Here is a 14618-nt window from a genome sequence, read left to right as displayed (position 1 = left end):
TCCCAGGGACCCATTTGGCGCCAGAACTCGAGAGTTCTGAGTTTAAAGGCCTGGCCATTGAATCCTGGATCCTAGCCCAGGCCGTCTTCTCGTGTTAAGTGGTGTCTACCATGATCAATGCTAGGAAGCCTGTTTCCAAGCGTATTTACCATCGCATTTGGAAAACGTTTTTCTCATGGTGCAAAGATAAGGATCTTTCTCCATTGGTGTTTTCCATCCCCTCCATTCTGGAGTTTCTCCAGGCGAGTTTGGATTCAGGCCTAGCACTGGCCTCTCTCAAGGGCCAGATCTTGGCTCTATCCATCCTTTTCCAACAACGGTTTGCTTCCAAGCCTCAGGTTAAGACCTTTATGCAGGGAGTTTAGCATCATGTCCCTCCATACAAGATGCCTTTGGAACCTTGGGACCTTAACTTGGTCCTCAGTGCCTTACAAGAGACCCCCTTCGAGCCATTACAGGATGTTTCTCTCTTTCATGGAAGGTTGCCTTTCTCGTGGCAATAACATCCATCAGACGGGTCTTGGAACTGGCAGCTTTGTCGTGCAAACCTCCATTTTTTATTTTCCACTAGGACAAAGTGGTGCTCAGGACGTCCCCGTCCTTCCTGCCTAAAGTCGTCTCGGCCTCTCATCTGAATGAAGACATAGTTCTGCCCTCGTTCTGTCTGGCTCCAGTCCATCGTACTGAGAAAGCCCTTTACACTTTGGACTTGGTGAGGGCTCTCAGAAAGTACATTTCCAGAACAGCGTCTTTTTGCAAAGCTGATACCCTTTTTGTGCTTCTGGAGGGACACAGAAAGGGTTTGCCTGCCTCTAAGGCCACGATAGCCAGATGGATTCGTTCAGCGATCCACGAAGCTTACCGTTTCAAAGGCCAGCCTATCCCCACGGGGATTAAGGCACACTCCACTCGGTAAATGGGGGGCCTCCTGGGCCATTCGGCACCAGGCATCCGCACAGCAAGTGTGTAAGGCTGCAACTTGGTCCAGTCTTCACACGTTTGCTAAACATTACAACATTCATGCTCAAGCCTCCTCAGATGCGACCGTCGGCAGACAGATTCTGCAATCGGCACTTTCGCATCTGTAGGACTCATTTAATCACTTAATTCTTTAAGCATTGGGTGCGAGAGGTTTCACCTGTTGTGACGTTTTCCCACCCAGGGACTGCTTTAGGACGTCCCATGGTCTGTGTCCCCCAATGAGACGAACGAGAAACAGAGATTTTTGTGTACTCACCGTAAAATCCTTTTCTCCGAGCCATTCATTGGGGGACACAGCACCCACCCTGTTAGCCCGTTGGCTTGTAGTCATTGTTGGTTTTGACATATTGCAATTCTGTTGGTGAGCTCCTACTGCTTTGGCACTGAACTGGTTCACGAGGGAGCCAGCAGAGGGTGTATACTGCGGAGGAGGAGTTAACTTGTTGTGTATTTGCTTAGTGTCCTCCTAGTGGCAGCAGCATAACACCCATGGTCCGGTGTTCCCCAATGAGTGGCTCGCAGAAAAGGATTTTACGGTGAGTACACAAAAATCCCTGTATTCATTGGGATCCTGAGCTCCTACATTTTTTTTTCTTTTTTTTTCAGATCGGATTCCTAAAATTAATCGAGCGTCCATAATTTATCATACCCTTATAATGGACCCCTACGAATTATCATTACAGCCCAATACAGATTCCTATAATTACACCTCCTTAACAAACCCCTAAAATGAGTCGTATCCCCCTCAAATGTGACCTGACAATTTATAAAACCCTAGAACAGTGCTCTAAAATTAATCATGCTGCAGGACAGCCCCTAGAGTTAATCATGCACAAGAGCAGACCCCCTAAAATATATTATCACCTATAACAGAACCCAAGTCTAATTATTATGTGTCCAGAGGGGAAAAAAAAATAAAACCTTAACACTCTGGCCGACGCACTTATGATGTTAGGTCTGCAGGGTCCGGAGCACTGATGCCCCTCGGTACGCAGCTAGACTGCACTTTGCCTGTTAATTACATCATATATACAGGACATCACTGGGAACAGCACAGCAGACCCTTCTTCCTCTCTGCACAGGTACTGGAGCATGCTCAGTACACTCTCCCATAGAAGTCAATTAATCATTTTCTGTGATGTGTACATTATGGCTGCCACCGTTATCATGTAAAAAAAAAAAAAAATTATCGACCTTAATGAGAAAACAAGTTTAATTTAACCCTCGGCCTTGGATCTTCGCCCTGAGTAAGTCTGGTCAGGGGTATCTGGGAATTTCCACATCACGTTGCTTCATTTTCTTTTTTTGGGTATTTCCACATTAGTCAAAAAAAAAAAGTTAACTGCTAAATGGATTGGATCCCACTCAGAAGACCCCTGGCAGCGTCTCCTGTTGTTTTCCGTCCACTCCTTTTGCAGGAAATAAACTCGCGGTTTATCATTGATGATAACGGATCCATCCTGTCATATCTGCACTTTGAGTTCCAGCCGGCGCTCCACTACCTGTTATAGGGGGTGATAACATCGGCTTGTTGCAATGTGAAATCCCCCTCTGTTATGTTGTTCTGTTTACCTATCCAGAGGGGGCATTTATTTCCTGTAAGACCCCCCGTCCTGATTCAACGTGTTGCTGTGTACTGCCTCCGTTATACTTTATTTACAGGCAGTGATCTAAATAAAATCTGTGCTGTCAGTGGATGGAAATATTTTCACTTACACTCAGCAGCAGGTGCAGCTCGTTGCCTTCCTGAAACGCTCAGGGCGTGTTCACACGTACAAGTTTTCCTCTGCAGATTTCACCTTGTGCTTTACAGGGTAAAATCTGCAGCTTGTAAAAGCAAAATGATGCTAAATTTTAAATGAAGCCCAATTACAAAAAAGTTTAGCCCCAAATATATGCAAAAAAAAATAAAAATAGTGGTCCCATCTTCAAAGGTGGACCCCAATTTATTAACCGGTCTCCAGTTTTCTATGAATTATAAATAACTTGTAATATTATACTCAAGAAAAGCGTCCAGCCCCATTTTGTACTTCTTTTACTGATTGCACGAATACCATTTTTTCAGGTAGAGGCTCCATAGTCTTGCTGCTCTTACAGTAAAGAATCCCCTTCCATTTGGCTGCAGAAACCGATAAGTCTTGAATAGAGCTGGGCGAACCCGAACTTTAAAGTTCGGTGTCCTTACCGAACACCTTGTGTCCATGCACGAACCCCAAATACTGACTTCTCCATGAAGTACATGTTACTGTTCAGTTTCTGCTGCCCGAACATTTGGCGTTTTCCATGTAGTAATCTGTGTGACAGCGTGAGAGACACCAGGTCTGATCAGCGGTAAGTCCGTTGCCGCCAGTCATATCGTGTGCATGCACATGACAGCTTGTGAGCCAGCAGCTGTGACTGGCGGTAAAAAGGTTACCACCGGTCACAGGCGTCAGGTGATAGAGTACTATTGTCATCATTGTACACCTGGTCTCGCTGAGACCAGGTGTACGTTGATGAGACTGAGACTATTCATAAGCGGGCACCTGTGCAATAAGTAAAATTGAAAAATCAAATGTAGGGTCTCTCCTATTCTTCATAACCAGCGCAGGTAAAACAGACAGCTTCAGACTGCAGACCTCAGCTGTCAGCTTTATGTTGGCTGGATATCAAGAATTGAGGGGTCCCCACGCCATTTAAAAATAAAAAAAATTATTTAAATAAATAATTTAAATAAAAAGGCGTGTTGTGCCCCCCTCCCCTTTTGACAACCAGCCAAGCTAAAGCAGACATTTGGAGGCTGGTATTCTCTGGCTGGGAAGGGGCTATGGACAATGGACATAGCCCCCCAGCCTAAAAATAGCAGCCCACAGCCGCCCTTAAAAAGGTGCTACTGTTAGATGCGCCAATTCTGGTGCTTTTCCCGACGCCTCCCACGTTCCAAGGTGCAATGGCAATTGGGGTAATATTTATGGGGTTGATGTCAGCTTTGTAATTTCAGCTGACATCAAGCCCAATGGTTAGTAATGGAGAGGTCTCTAAGGCACCACCATTGCTAACCCTAAATAAAGATACACACAGAAAACTACTTTATTTGAAATAAACACTCCCCACCCTTTTTTACCCATTTATTAATGTAAAATTAAAAATAATAAAATACCATGTTCCTCATCTGTCCGCCGATAATCCATTAGTCCCACAAAGAGGCCAGATCTGCTTCATCTGGATTGCATGGCTGAGCGGTGGCATGATGCAACCGCTCAGCCGTGAATCCAGGGGACCTAGCTGCGCCTGAGAACTGCTGCCTCTGTCACTGAAGCTGTGCTCTCAGGCTCAGCTAGGTCCCCTGGATTCATGGCTGAGCGGTAGCATCATGTCACCGCTCAGCCATGCAGTCCAGGTGAAGCAGAGCTGGCCTCTTTTGTGGGACAAATGGATTATTGGCGGACAGATGAGGAATATGGTGTTCCATCACTAGTCTTGAACCCTTCCTCACTACAGAACATAGAACATTACGCTGCCTTCCCTTACAGTCAATCTGATAATTGTACTGCCGTGAAACCATGCATCTATGTGATTAATCACACGACCGCGGAGAGATCTATTCCAGATTTACTAATGTGTATGCGCCTAGAGATGTGTAGAAATGACCTCAAATTTAATGCATTTTGGCTCATGATGTTGCACTGTTTTTTACTTTTTTTTTTTGCCGATTGGTTAATGGAGGTGTGGCCTAGGGGAGTGTCAAATGAGAAAGGGTGTGGCTTAGTGAAAGGGCGTGGATGACTGCGTCAATGTGTCCAAATTGTGCCAAAATTTAAGAGCAAAAAATTGACATAAAAAAAAAAAAAAAGCAACAAAGAGGTGTGGTGTCAAGTTAGACAAAAGTTTCTGCAAAGAAAGAAAAGAAAGGGTGGCTGCCATGAATTTAATAAATAACCCTCTTATAAAAACACTGGTAATTAATTGAAAGATCTCTTTAGTTTGTTGCAAATTGAAATTAAAAAAAAATTCTATTCCCTTGTGTATATAAATCATCGTCACAAAAAGAAGAGCACACCCTTAAAAACACGACTATCCCATTGCAAATTCCCTAATCCTCTTGAGGACACCGGTAAGTGGGGAAACATTTAGAGGGGACCCTGTTCTGTTTTAATGTCAAACTGATTCTCTATTGTATGACTACTGTGGACTTCAGCTTTAATATCAGTACCGTACTTATATACCGGCTAGTCTTTACTGGTGAAGCAATTGGTCAATGTAGTAATCCAGTACATGAACATAATTGGCAGTGGGATAGTCTTTGTTTTTGACCCTTTTGTTTTCTCTTCTATTTTATGTTTTCTTTTCTTGATGGTATGTAGTGATGGGCGAACATGTTCGAATAAAGCTTTATCCGTGCAGGCTCGGGTGTTATCCAACTCTTTTGAGAATGCTCATTTTTTATGTTAGAGTCCCTGCAGCTGCATGATTTGTGGCTGAGACAGCCTCAACACATGCGGGGATTGCCTGTTTGTTAGACAATCCCCCCCCCGCATGTGTTGAGGCTAACAAACAGGCAAACCCCACATGTGTTAAGACTGTCTAACAGATTTGCCCATCACTAGTCATAAGTAGTGTTGAGCGATACATTCCGATATTCAAAAGTATCAGTATCGGATTGGAACGGCCGATACCGGCAAAATATCGGATCTCGCCGATACCCGATACCAATACAAGTCAATGGGACACAAATATCGGAAGGTATCCTGGATGGTTCCCAGGGTCTGAAGGAGAGGAAACTCTCCTTCAGGCCCTGGGATCCATATTCATGTAAAAAATAAAGAATAAAAATAAAAAATATGGATATACTCACCCCTCTGGCGGACCCTGGACCTTAGCGATGTAACTGGCAGCCTCTGTTCCTAAGAATGCAGGGAGTGAAGGACCTTCGATGACGTCGCGGCTTGTGATTGGTCGCGTGACCGCTCATGTGACCGCTCACGCGACCAATCACAAGCCGGGACGTCATCGCAGGTCCTACACTCACTGCATTCTTAGGAACGGAGGCTGCCGGTTACACCGCTAAGGTCCAGGGTCCGCCGGAGGGGTGAGTATATCCATATTTTTTATTTTAATTCTTTATTTTTTACATGAATATGGATCCCAGGGCCTGAAGGAGAGTCTCCTCTCCTCCAGACCCTGGGAACCATACACTGGGAACTTCCGATTCCGATTTCCGATATCACAAAAATATCGGAACTCGGTATCGGAATTCCGATACAGCAAATATCGGCCGATACCCGATACTTGCGGTATCGGAATGCTCAACACTAGTCATAAGCAATAAATTTGCCAAACCCAATTGGCAACATCAAGTTACTACAACTGTATCTGAATTTTTTTTTAGATAGATAGATAGATAGATATATAGATAGAATACATACTCGAAATAAACAACATTCTGTGTAAAAACTTTGCAGGTTTGGAACGTCATTTGCATGTCTTGAATTGCTGGGAACAAAACGTTGTTCAGACTCAAACATCAATATTGTTCATAAATAGAAGTGTTATTCAGCATTCCCAAATCAGAGTATTGCTTTTTAGATCTAATAATATAGCAAGCGGAAAAATGCCAAAATATTGAAGTACTGCAATACAATCTTTTATTATACTCACAGAAAAGTAGATTTTTTTTTTTTGCTCCCTGGATGAAGCGACTTGGGCGAAACTCAAGACTAATCTTGTTTATATATGCTGTGTTTTTTTTTTTTTTTTTTTTTTTACCAGTTTTCTGTGGTTTATAATAAGGATCTTGAAGTCAATTTATTACAATGTATCTCCCTTTGGGGATTTCTCCGGCATTTTCTGTATGATTAGAGCTAAGAAGCAATGATCTGGGTGATTTTAGAAAGCTGAACTTGGATGATGTGGGAAATAATCTATTTGTGAAAAACCTAGATGTTTGATCCTGAAGAAAGTTTATTTTCCAGCAGATCAATTCATTTCCTGTCCCAGAAATGAGGATTGGTTTGATCCCTATGGAGTATTCATCCTTATTCCGGTGCTGCGTCGCATGATGCAAGATTTGTATCAGTCTGTATGGTCTTCTCTGCCTTCTAATGAGTCGTGTCTATTCCAGGGAGATTTGACGAGTGTGTCATAGAGGAGAGACGCCAGTGTGCCGAGGATCTGCTGCAGTTCTCCGCCAACATCCCGGCTCTTTACAACAGCGCCCAACTGCAAGACTTTTTTAAGGTAAATGCAATTAACCTGCATGAGCAACACGTGTGAATAGGTCTTGATGTAAACTACATAAATGTTTCCTGCACTGACAGCACAGATATTGGAAATTTTGAGAAAGTAAAACTTCAGTCTAATCGAACTCTTTTTTTAAAGTTTGGTTTTCAGGCATTTATTTTTTTAGACTCAAATTCTTAATGGCTTTTGTGCCATTTTTACACTAGTTTTTTTTTTAGGTTTACTTAACGATCTGGGACTGGTTTTGGACCTATTGATCATGCTAGACTAAATGTTAGTAAATGTTTCTGTAATTGTACTCTAGAGGGGTGCAAATTATTATTATTATTATTATTATTATATTTTTCAATTTACTAACATTTTAAAGAATATTGAGACATTTAAAAAGGTTCAAAAAAAGAGAAAATAGAGGAATCTTTGAAATTGAGCCTAATTTATCAAACCTCATGCACCATTTTGAGGAATTTGGTGCAAAATCTGCCAGCACAAACAAAACAAGATGAGAAAAATTACTTAAAGAAGTGTCCCTCCTCGCTCTCCTGTCCCTCCTCGCTCTCCTGTCCCTCCTCGCTCTCCTGTCCCTCCTCGCTCTCCTGTCCCTCCTCGCTCTCCTGTCCCTCCTCGCTCTCCTGTCCCTCCTCGCTCTCCTGTCCCTCCTCGCTCTCCTGTCCCTCCTCGCTCTCCTGTCCCTCCTCGCTCTCCTGTCCCTCCTCGCTCTCCTGTCCCTCCTCGCTCTCCTGTCCCTCCTCGCTCTCCTGTCCCTCCTCGCTCTCCTGTCCCTCCTCGCTCTCCTGTCCCTCCTCGCTCTCCTGTCCCTCCTCGCTCTCCTGTCCCTCCTCGCTCTCCTGTCCCTCCTCGCTCTCCTGTCCCTCCTCGCTCTCCTGTCCCTCCTCGCTCTCCTGTCCCTCCTCGCTCTCCTGTCCCTCCTCGCTCTCCTGTCCCTCCTCGCTCTCCTGTCCCTCCTCGCTCTCCTGTCCCTCCTCGCTCTCCTGTCCCTCCTCGCTCTCCTGTCCCTCCTCGCTCTCCTGTCCCTCCTCGCTCTCCTGTCCCTCCTCGCTCTCCTGTCCCTCCTCGCTCTCCTGTCCCTCCTCGCTCTCCTGTCCCTCCTCGCTCTCCTGTCCCTCCTCGCTCTCCTGTCCCTCCTCGCTCTCCTGTCCCTCCTCGCTCTCCTGTCCCTCCTCGCTCTCCTGTCCCTCCTCGCTCTCCTGTCCCTCCTCGCTCTCCTGTCCCTCCTCGCTCTCCTGTCCCTCCTCGCTCTCCTGCCCCTCCCCGCTCTCCTGTCCCTCCCCGCTCTCCTGTCCCTCCCCGCTCTCCTGTCCCTCCTCGCTCTCCTGCCCCTCCCCGCTCTCCTGCCCCTCCCCGCTCTCCTGCCCCTCCCCGCTCTCCTGCCCCTCCCCGCTCTCCTGCCCCTCCCCGCTCTCCTGCCCCTCCCCGCTCTCCTGCCCCTCCCCGCTCTCCTGCCCCTCCCCGCTCTCCTGCCCCTCCCCGCTCTCCTGCCCCTCCCCGCTCTCCTGCCCCTCCCCGCTCTCCTGCCCCTCCCCGCTCTCCTGCCCCTCCTCGCTCTCCTGCCCCTCCTCGCTCTCCTCCTCTTTCCATCAAAGTTTTATCCTCCTAATATATCACAGTCATCATATTATACATATACAGCAATGTGCACTTACAATTGCTCATTTTGCCTTTCTACCAAGATAATTCTTCTCTTTTCCATTAGGTTTATGATATCACATCTACTATATAATTGTCTAAGGGTCACTTCCGTCTCTGTCCTTCTGTCTGTCTGTCTGTCTGTCTGTCACAGATATTCATTGGTCGCGGCCTCTGTCTGTCATGGAAATCCAAGTCGCTGATTGGTTGTGGCTGTTTTGCCGCGACCAGTCAGCGACGGCCACAGTCCGTAAGAAAATGGCCGCTCCTTACTCCCCACAGTCAGTGCCCGGCGCCCGCATACTCCCCTCCAGTCACCGCTCACACAGGGTTAATGGCAGTGTTGAGCGTGGTGTAACACACTCGGTTAACGCTGCTATTAACCCTGTGTGAACAGCGTTTACTATTCATGCTGCCTATGCAGCATGAATAGTAAAAAGATCTAATGTTAAAAATAATTAAAAAAATAAAAAAGTTACATACTCACCCTCCTTTGGCCCCGGATCGAAGCGGTTACCGATGCTCCCGGATCGAAGCGGTTACCGACTCTCCTCGCGACGCCCCGGTGACCGCTCCATGCATTGCGGTCTCGCGAGATGATGACGTACGGTCTCGCGAGACCGCTACGTCATCTTCTCGCGAGACCGCAATGCACTCTTCAGACCGGAGCGCGCGAGGACCATCGGTAACCGCTTCGATCCGGGAGCCAACGGAGGGTGAGTATGTAACTATTTTTTATTTTAATTCTTTTTTTTTTTTAACAGGGATACGGTGCATACTACGTGACTGGCCAATATACTACGTGACTGGGCAGTATACTACGTGGCTCTGTGCTGTATACTACGTGGTCTGGGCAATATACTACGTGGTCTGGGCAATATACTACGTGGTCTGGGCAATATACTACGTGGTCTGGGCAATATACTACGTGGGCTGGGCAATATACTACGTGGGCTGGGCAATATACTACGTGGGCTGGGCAATATACTACGTGGGCTGGGCAATATACTACGTGGGCTGGGCAATATACTACGTGGGCTGGGCAATATACTACGTGGGCTGGGCAATATACTACGTGGGCTGGGCAATATACTACGTGGGCTGGGCAATATACTACGTGGGCTGGGCAATATACTACGTGGGCTGGGCAATATACTACGTGGGCTGGGCAATATACTACGTGGGCTGGGCAATATACTACGTGGGCTGGGCAATATACTACGTGGGCTGGGCAATATACTACGTGGGCTGGGCAATATACTACGTGGGCTGGGCAATATACTACGTGGGCTGGGCAATATACTACGTGGGCTGGGCAATATACTACGTGGGCTGGGCAATATACTACGTGGGCTGGGCAATATACTACGTGGGCTGGGCAATATACTACGTGGGCTGGGCAATATACTACGTGGGCTGGGCAATATACTACGTGGGCTGGGCAATATACTACGTGGGCTGGGCAATATACTACGTGGGCTGGGCAATATACTACGTGGGCTGGGCAATATACTACGTGGGCTGGGCAATATACTACGTGGGCTGGGCAATATACTACGTGGGCTGGGCAATTAACTACGTGGGCTGGGCAATATACTACGTGGACATGCATATTCTAGAATACCCGATGCGTTAGAATCGGGCCACCATCTAGTGATTAATAACTGACTAGCTGAATTCTTGTAAGCTCTATGTAGGAACTGGAGGTCAATTTTCTCTGCGTGAGTCATGAGTCACTGCAAAAGTCCTTGGTATTAGAAGGAGGGAACAACTGGTTCAGGAGATGAAGAGAGGAATCATAAATGCAGGGACAAGAGACTTCCTATTTCTAAATAGATTAGAGAAAAGAGAAGTTTTGTGATCACAGGGCGCCAGTGGGCTGCCATAAGGGATGTTCAAGGGATTTATTTCACTATGGGAGCTAACTAATACATGGTAAAGTTTAAAACATAAAAATTTATATTAATTCCAAGCTCTGCCCCCTGACTCCCCCAGGTAAAAATAAATAGATCAGTAACACCAAATATATTTTTTATCAAAATAATAAATTATATAACCCAGATGTCAGACTCCATAAATAGAGAAAAAAAAATTTAAACTACCAAAACAGTCTTTTTTTTGTTTTTTGTTTTTGTCCCCACCAAAGCCCTGAAAAAAAAATTTGCCTCCTTAAAGGGAGGTTTCTCATTAAGTTTTATGTTGCATTTTTCTGAACATGGAAATTGTACTGGCTGTCTCTAGTTTGTACTAGTCCGATGTTTAAAAACAAAAAACAAAACCCTGCAGCTCCTCTATTGAAGGAAATCACATTAGATCCCCCTACTCGCTGCCTCATGATCCTAATTTGCAGCGCACAGATATTAGATCCCGTGCATCTTTACTACAGAAGCAATAGGCGCAGAAAGCCAAGAAGAGACGCGTGGGTTAATGGTGAGTTTCTGTGCCAGACTTCTATTTTCCAGGTAAAAAAAAAAGTGTTCCCCTTTTCATCATTGCTGGGACACGGCAGAATTTCTAAAAAGTCCAAATCCAATGATGAAATGCAGCCACTAGGGGCAGCGCACTACATATATTCAATCTAATATATAAAGCTGAATGTGTGTGTGTGTGTATGTATGTATGTATGTATGTATGTCCGGGATTGGCATCTGAACCGTAGCAGCTACAGCCACAAAATTTTGCACAGTCACACGTCTGGACCCCGAGAGCGTCATAGGCTATGTTGTGAGGTGAAATTTTAACCCCGCGCTTTCCAATTCACCAAACAATTTTGCCCCTATCTACATAATGGGGAAAAAGTGAAAGGAAAAGTGTTGGAGGCGTCGCAGCTACAGGCACAAAATTTTGCACAGTCACACGTCTGGACCCTGAGAGCGTCAAAGCTATATTGTGAGGTGAAATTTTAACCCCGCGCTTTCCAATTCACCAAACAATTTTGCCCCTATCTACATAATGGGGAAAAAATGAAAGGAAAAGTGTTGGAGGCAAATTAACAGCTGCCAGATGTGAACAAGGGGGACTTAAAGAATGACAGCGATGGCACCAAAGAGTATATACTGTACAGTTGCTAAGGTGGGGCCCCAACATGGGATAATCACACCACCACGGGGATATGAACACACACACAAAATGCGCCACACACTACCACGTGCTCGAACACATATACCACCCTCAGTGCACATTTCACCACACATACACCAACCTCGCCACATAAAAGTAGAAACACAAAAGTCGCCGCTCAAAACTCGCCACGCGCAAAACTCTCCACATGCAAAACTCGCCACACGTGCAAAACTCGCCACACGCAAAACTTGCACACGCAGAAAAATTGCCACACGCAGAAAAATTGCCACATGCACAAAAGTTGCAACACATGCAAAAGTTGCCTCACACAAAACTTGCACATACTCAAAAGGCACCACACATAAAACTCGCCACGCGCAAAACTCGCCATGCGCAAAACTTGCTGCACACAACTTGCTACACTAACCTGTCACATGCAACTCGACACACAAAAAGTTGCTACACGCATGTCGCCACACAAAACTCATCTCACAAAAGTCCCTACATGCATGTCGCCACACGCAACTCAACACACACAACTTGACACACGAAACTCGCCCTAAAACACACACAAGTCTGGTATCCTTCAAAAATAAAAATCTGATTAATAAGCAGACAAACTACAAGAGCAACAAATGTACCATATAGGAATCCGGCAGCTGTCAGTCACATGACCAGTCTATTATGTGTATGTGTGAGCTAATATATACTGCCAGGGGGTGGGCTTACTGTTGGCTGGGGATTTATCAGGCTGCCATTTTAGCTTACAAATACTGAGGTAAAAATACTGACCAAATAACGTGTGAACGAGGGCTAATACAGGAGGAGATGGCATACAGCTATATACTATATACAGGAGATGACACACAGGTATATACTATTTACAGGGGAGATGACACACAGGTATATACTATATACAGGAGGAGATGACACACAGATATATACTATATACAGGAGAGATGACACACAGGTATATACTATATAGAGGAGGAGATGACATACAGGTACATACTACATACAGGAGGAGATGACATACAGGTATATACTATATACAGGAGGAGATGACACACAGGTATATACTATATACAGGAGCAGATTACCTACAGGTATATAGTATATACAGGAGGAGATGACACAGGTATATGCTATGTATAGGAGGAGATGACATACAGGTATATACTATATACAGGAGATGACACACAGATATATACTATATATAGGTGAGATGACACACAGGTATATACTATATACAGGAGATTACATACAGGTATATCTAATATATAAAGCTGAATGTGTGTATGTATGTATGTGTGTATGTCCGGGATTGGCATCTGTACCGTCGCAGCTACAGCCACAAAATTTTGCACAGTCACACGTCTGGACCCCGAGAGCGTCATAGGCTATGTTGTGAGGTGAAATTTTAACCCCGCGCGTTCCAATTCACCAAACAATTTTGCTCCTATCTACATAATGGGGAAAAAGTGAAGGGAAAAGTGTTGGAGGAAAATTGACAGCTGCCAGATGTGAACAATGAGGACTTAAAGAATGAGAGCGATGGCGACAAAGAGTATATACCGTACAGTTGCTAAGGTGGGGCCCCGACATGGGATACTCACCACACACGGGGATATGAACACAAACACAAAATGCGCCACACACTACCACGTGCTTGAACACATATACCACCCTCAGCACACATTTCACCACACACACACACCAACCTCGCCACATAAAAGTCGAAACACAAAAGTCACCACTCAAAACTCGCTACATTCAAAACTCGCTACATGCAAAACTCGCCATATGCAAAACTAGGCTCACGCAAAACTCGCCACACGTGCAAAACTCACCTCATGGAAAACTCACCTCATGCAAAACTTGCACACACAGAAAAATTGCCACATGTACAAAAGTTGCACCACATGCAAAATTTGCCTCACACAAAACTTGCACATACTCAAAATGCACCACACATAAAACTCGCCACGCGCAAAACTCGCCATGCACAAATCTTGCTGCACACAACTTGCTACACTAACCTGTCACATGCAACTCAACACACAAAATGTTGCTACACGCATGTCGCCACACAAAACTCATCTCACAAAAGTCGCTACATGCATGTCGCCACACGCAACTCAACACACACAACTTGACACATAAAACTCGCCCTAAAACACACACAAGTCTGGTATTGTCCTTCAAAAATAAAAATCTGATTAATAAGCAAACTACAAGAGCAACAAATGTACCATATAGGAAATACGGCAGCTGTCAGTCACATGACCTGTCTATTATGTGTATGTGTGAGCTAATATATACTGCCAGGGGGGAGGGCTTCCTGTTGGCTGGGGATTTATCAGGCTGCCAATAGCAACCAATCACAGCTCAGCTTCTATTTTGCTACAGTTAATTAACCTGAGCTCTGATTGGTTAATATAGGCAACAAAGACATTCTCAGTATAACAAAGCTAATATATGTTGTGAAATGCTTCTATTTGCTTAGTTTTTGCCTTTTAATAATTACATTTCTATCTATTTGTTTTGTGGTTTTTGTGTGCAGAATAAATTTTTGTTAACACATTCTATTTTGCTAACAGCAGTCATTAACCCGGGCGAAGCCGGGTAGTACAGCTAGTCTAATATATAAAGCTGTATGTATGTATGTGTGTGTGTGTGTGTGTGTGTGTGTGTGTGTGTGTGTGTGTATG

The 14618-nt window shown here is 45.1% G+C and overlaps 1 protein-coding gene across 2 annotated transcripts in view; it reads left to right on the top strand.

The window, feature by feature from the left end:
• Window positions 1-14618, top strand: part of RPS6KC1 (ribosomal protein S6 kinase C1) — a 159080-nt gene that overhangs the window by 19715 nt on the left and 124747 nt on the right. For both annotated transcript variants that reach the window (XM_077282284.1, XM_077282285.1), the window contains one exon: window positions 7082-7197. In XM_077282284.1, the coding sequence (XP_077138399.1) occupies window positions 7082-7197 (116 nt within the window). The remainder of the gene's footprint in view (window positions 1-7081; window positions 7198-14618) is intronic.

The sequence above is a fragment of the Ranitomeya variabilis genome, chromosome 2, assembly GCF_051348905.1.
Source record: "Ranitomeya variabilis isolate aRanVar5 chromosome 2, aRanVar5.hap1, whole genome shotgun sequence".
Classification (NCBI taxonomy): Eukaryota; Metazoa; Chordata; class Amphibia; order Anura; family Dendrobatidae; genus Ranitomeya; species Ranitomeya variabilis.
The sequence above is the reverse complement of the archived record's forward strand: the minus strand, read 5'-3'. Positions and strand labels throughout refer to the sequence as shown.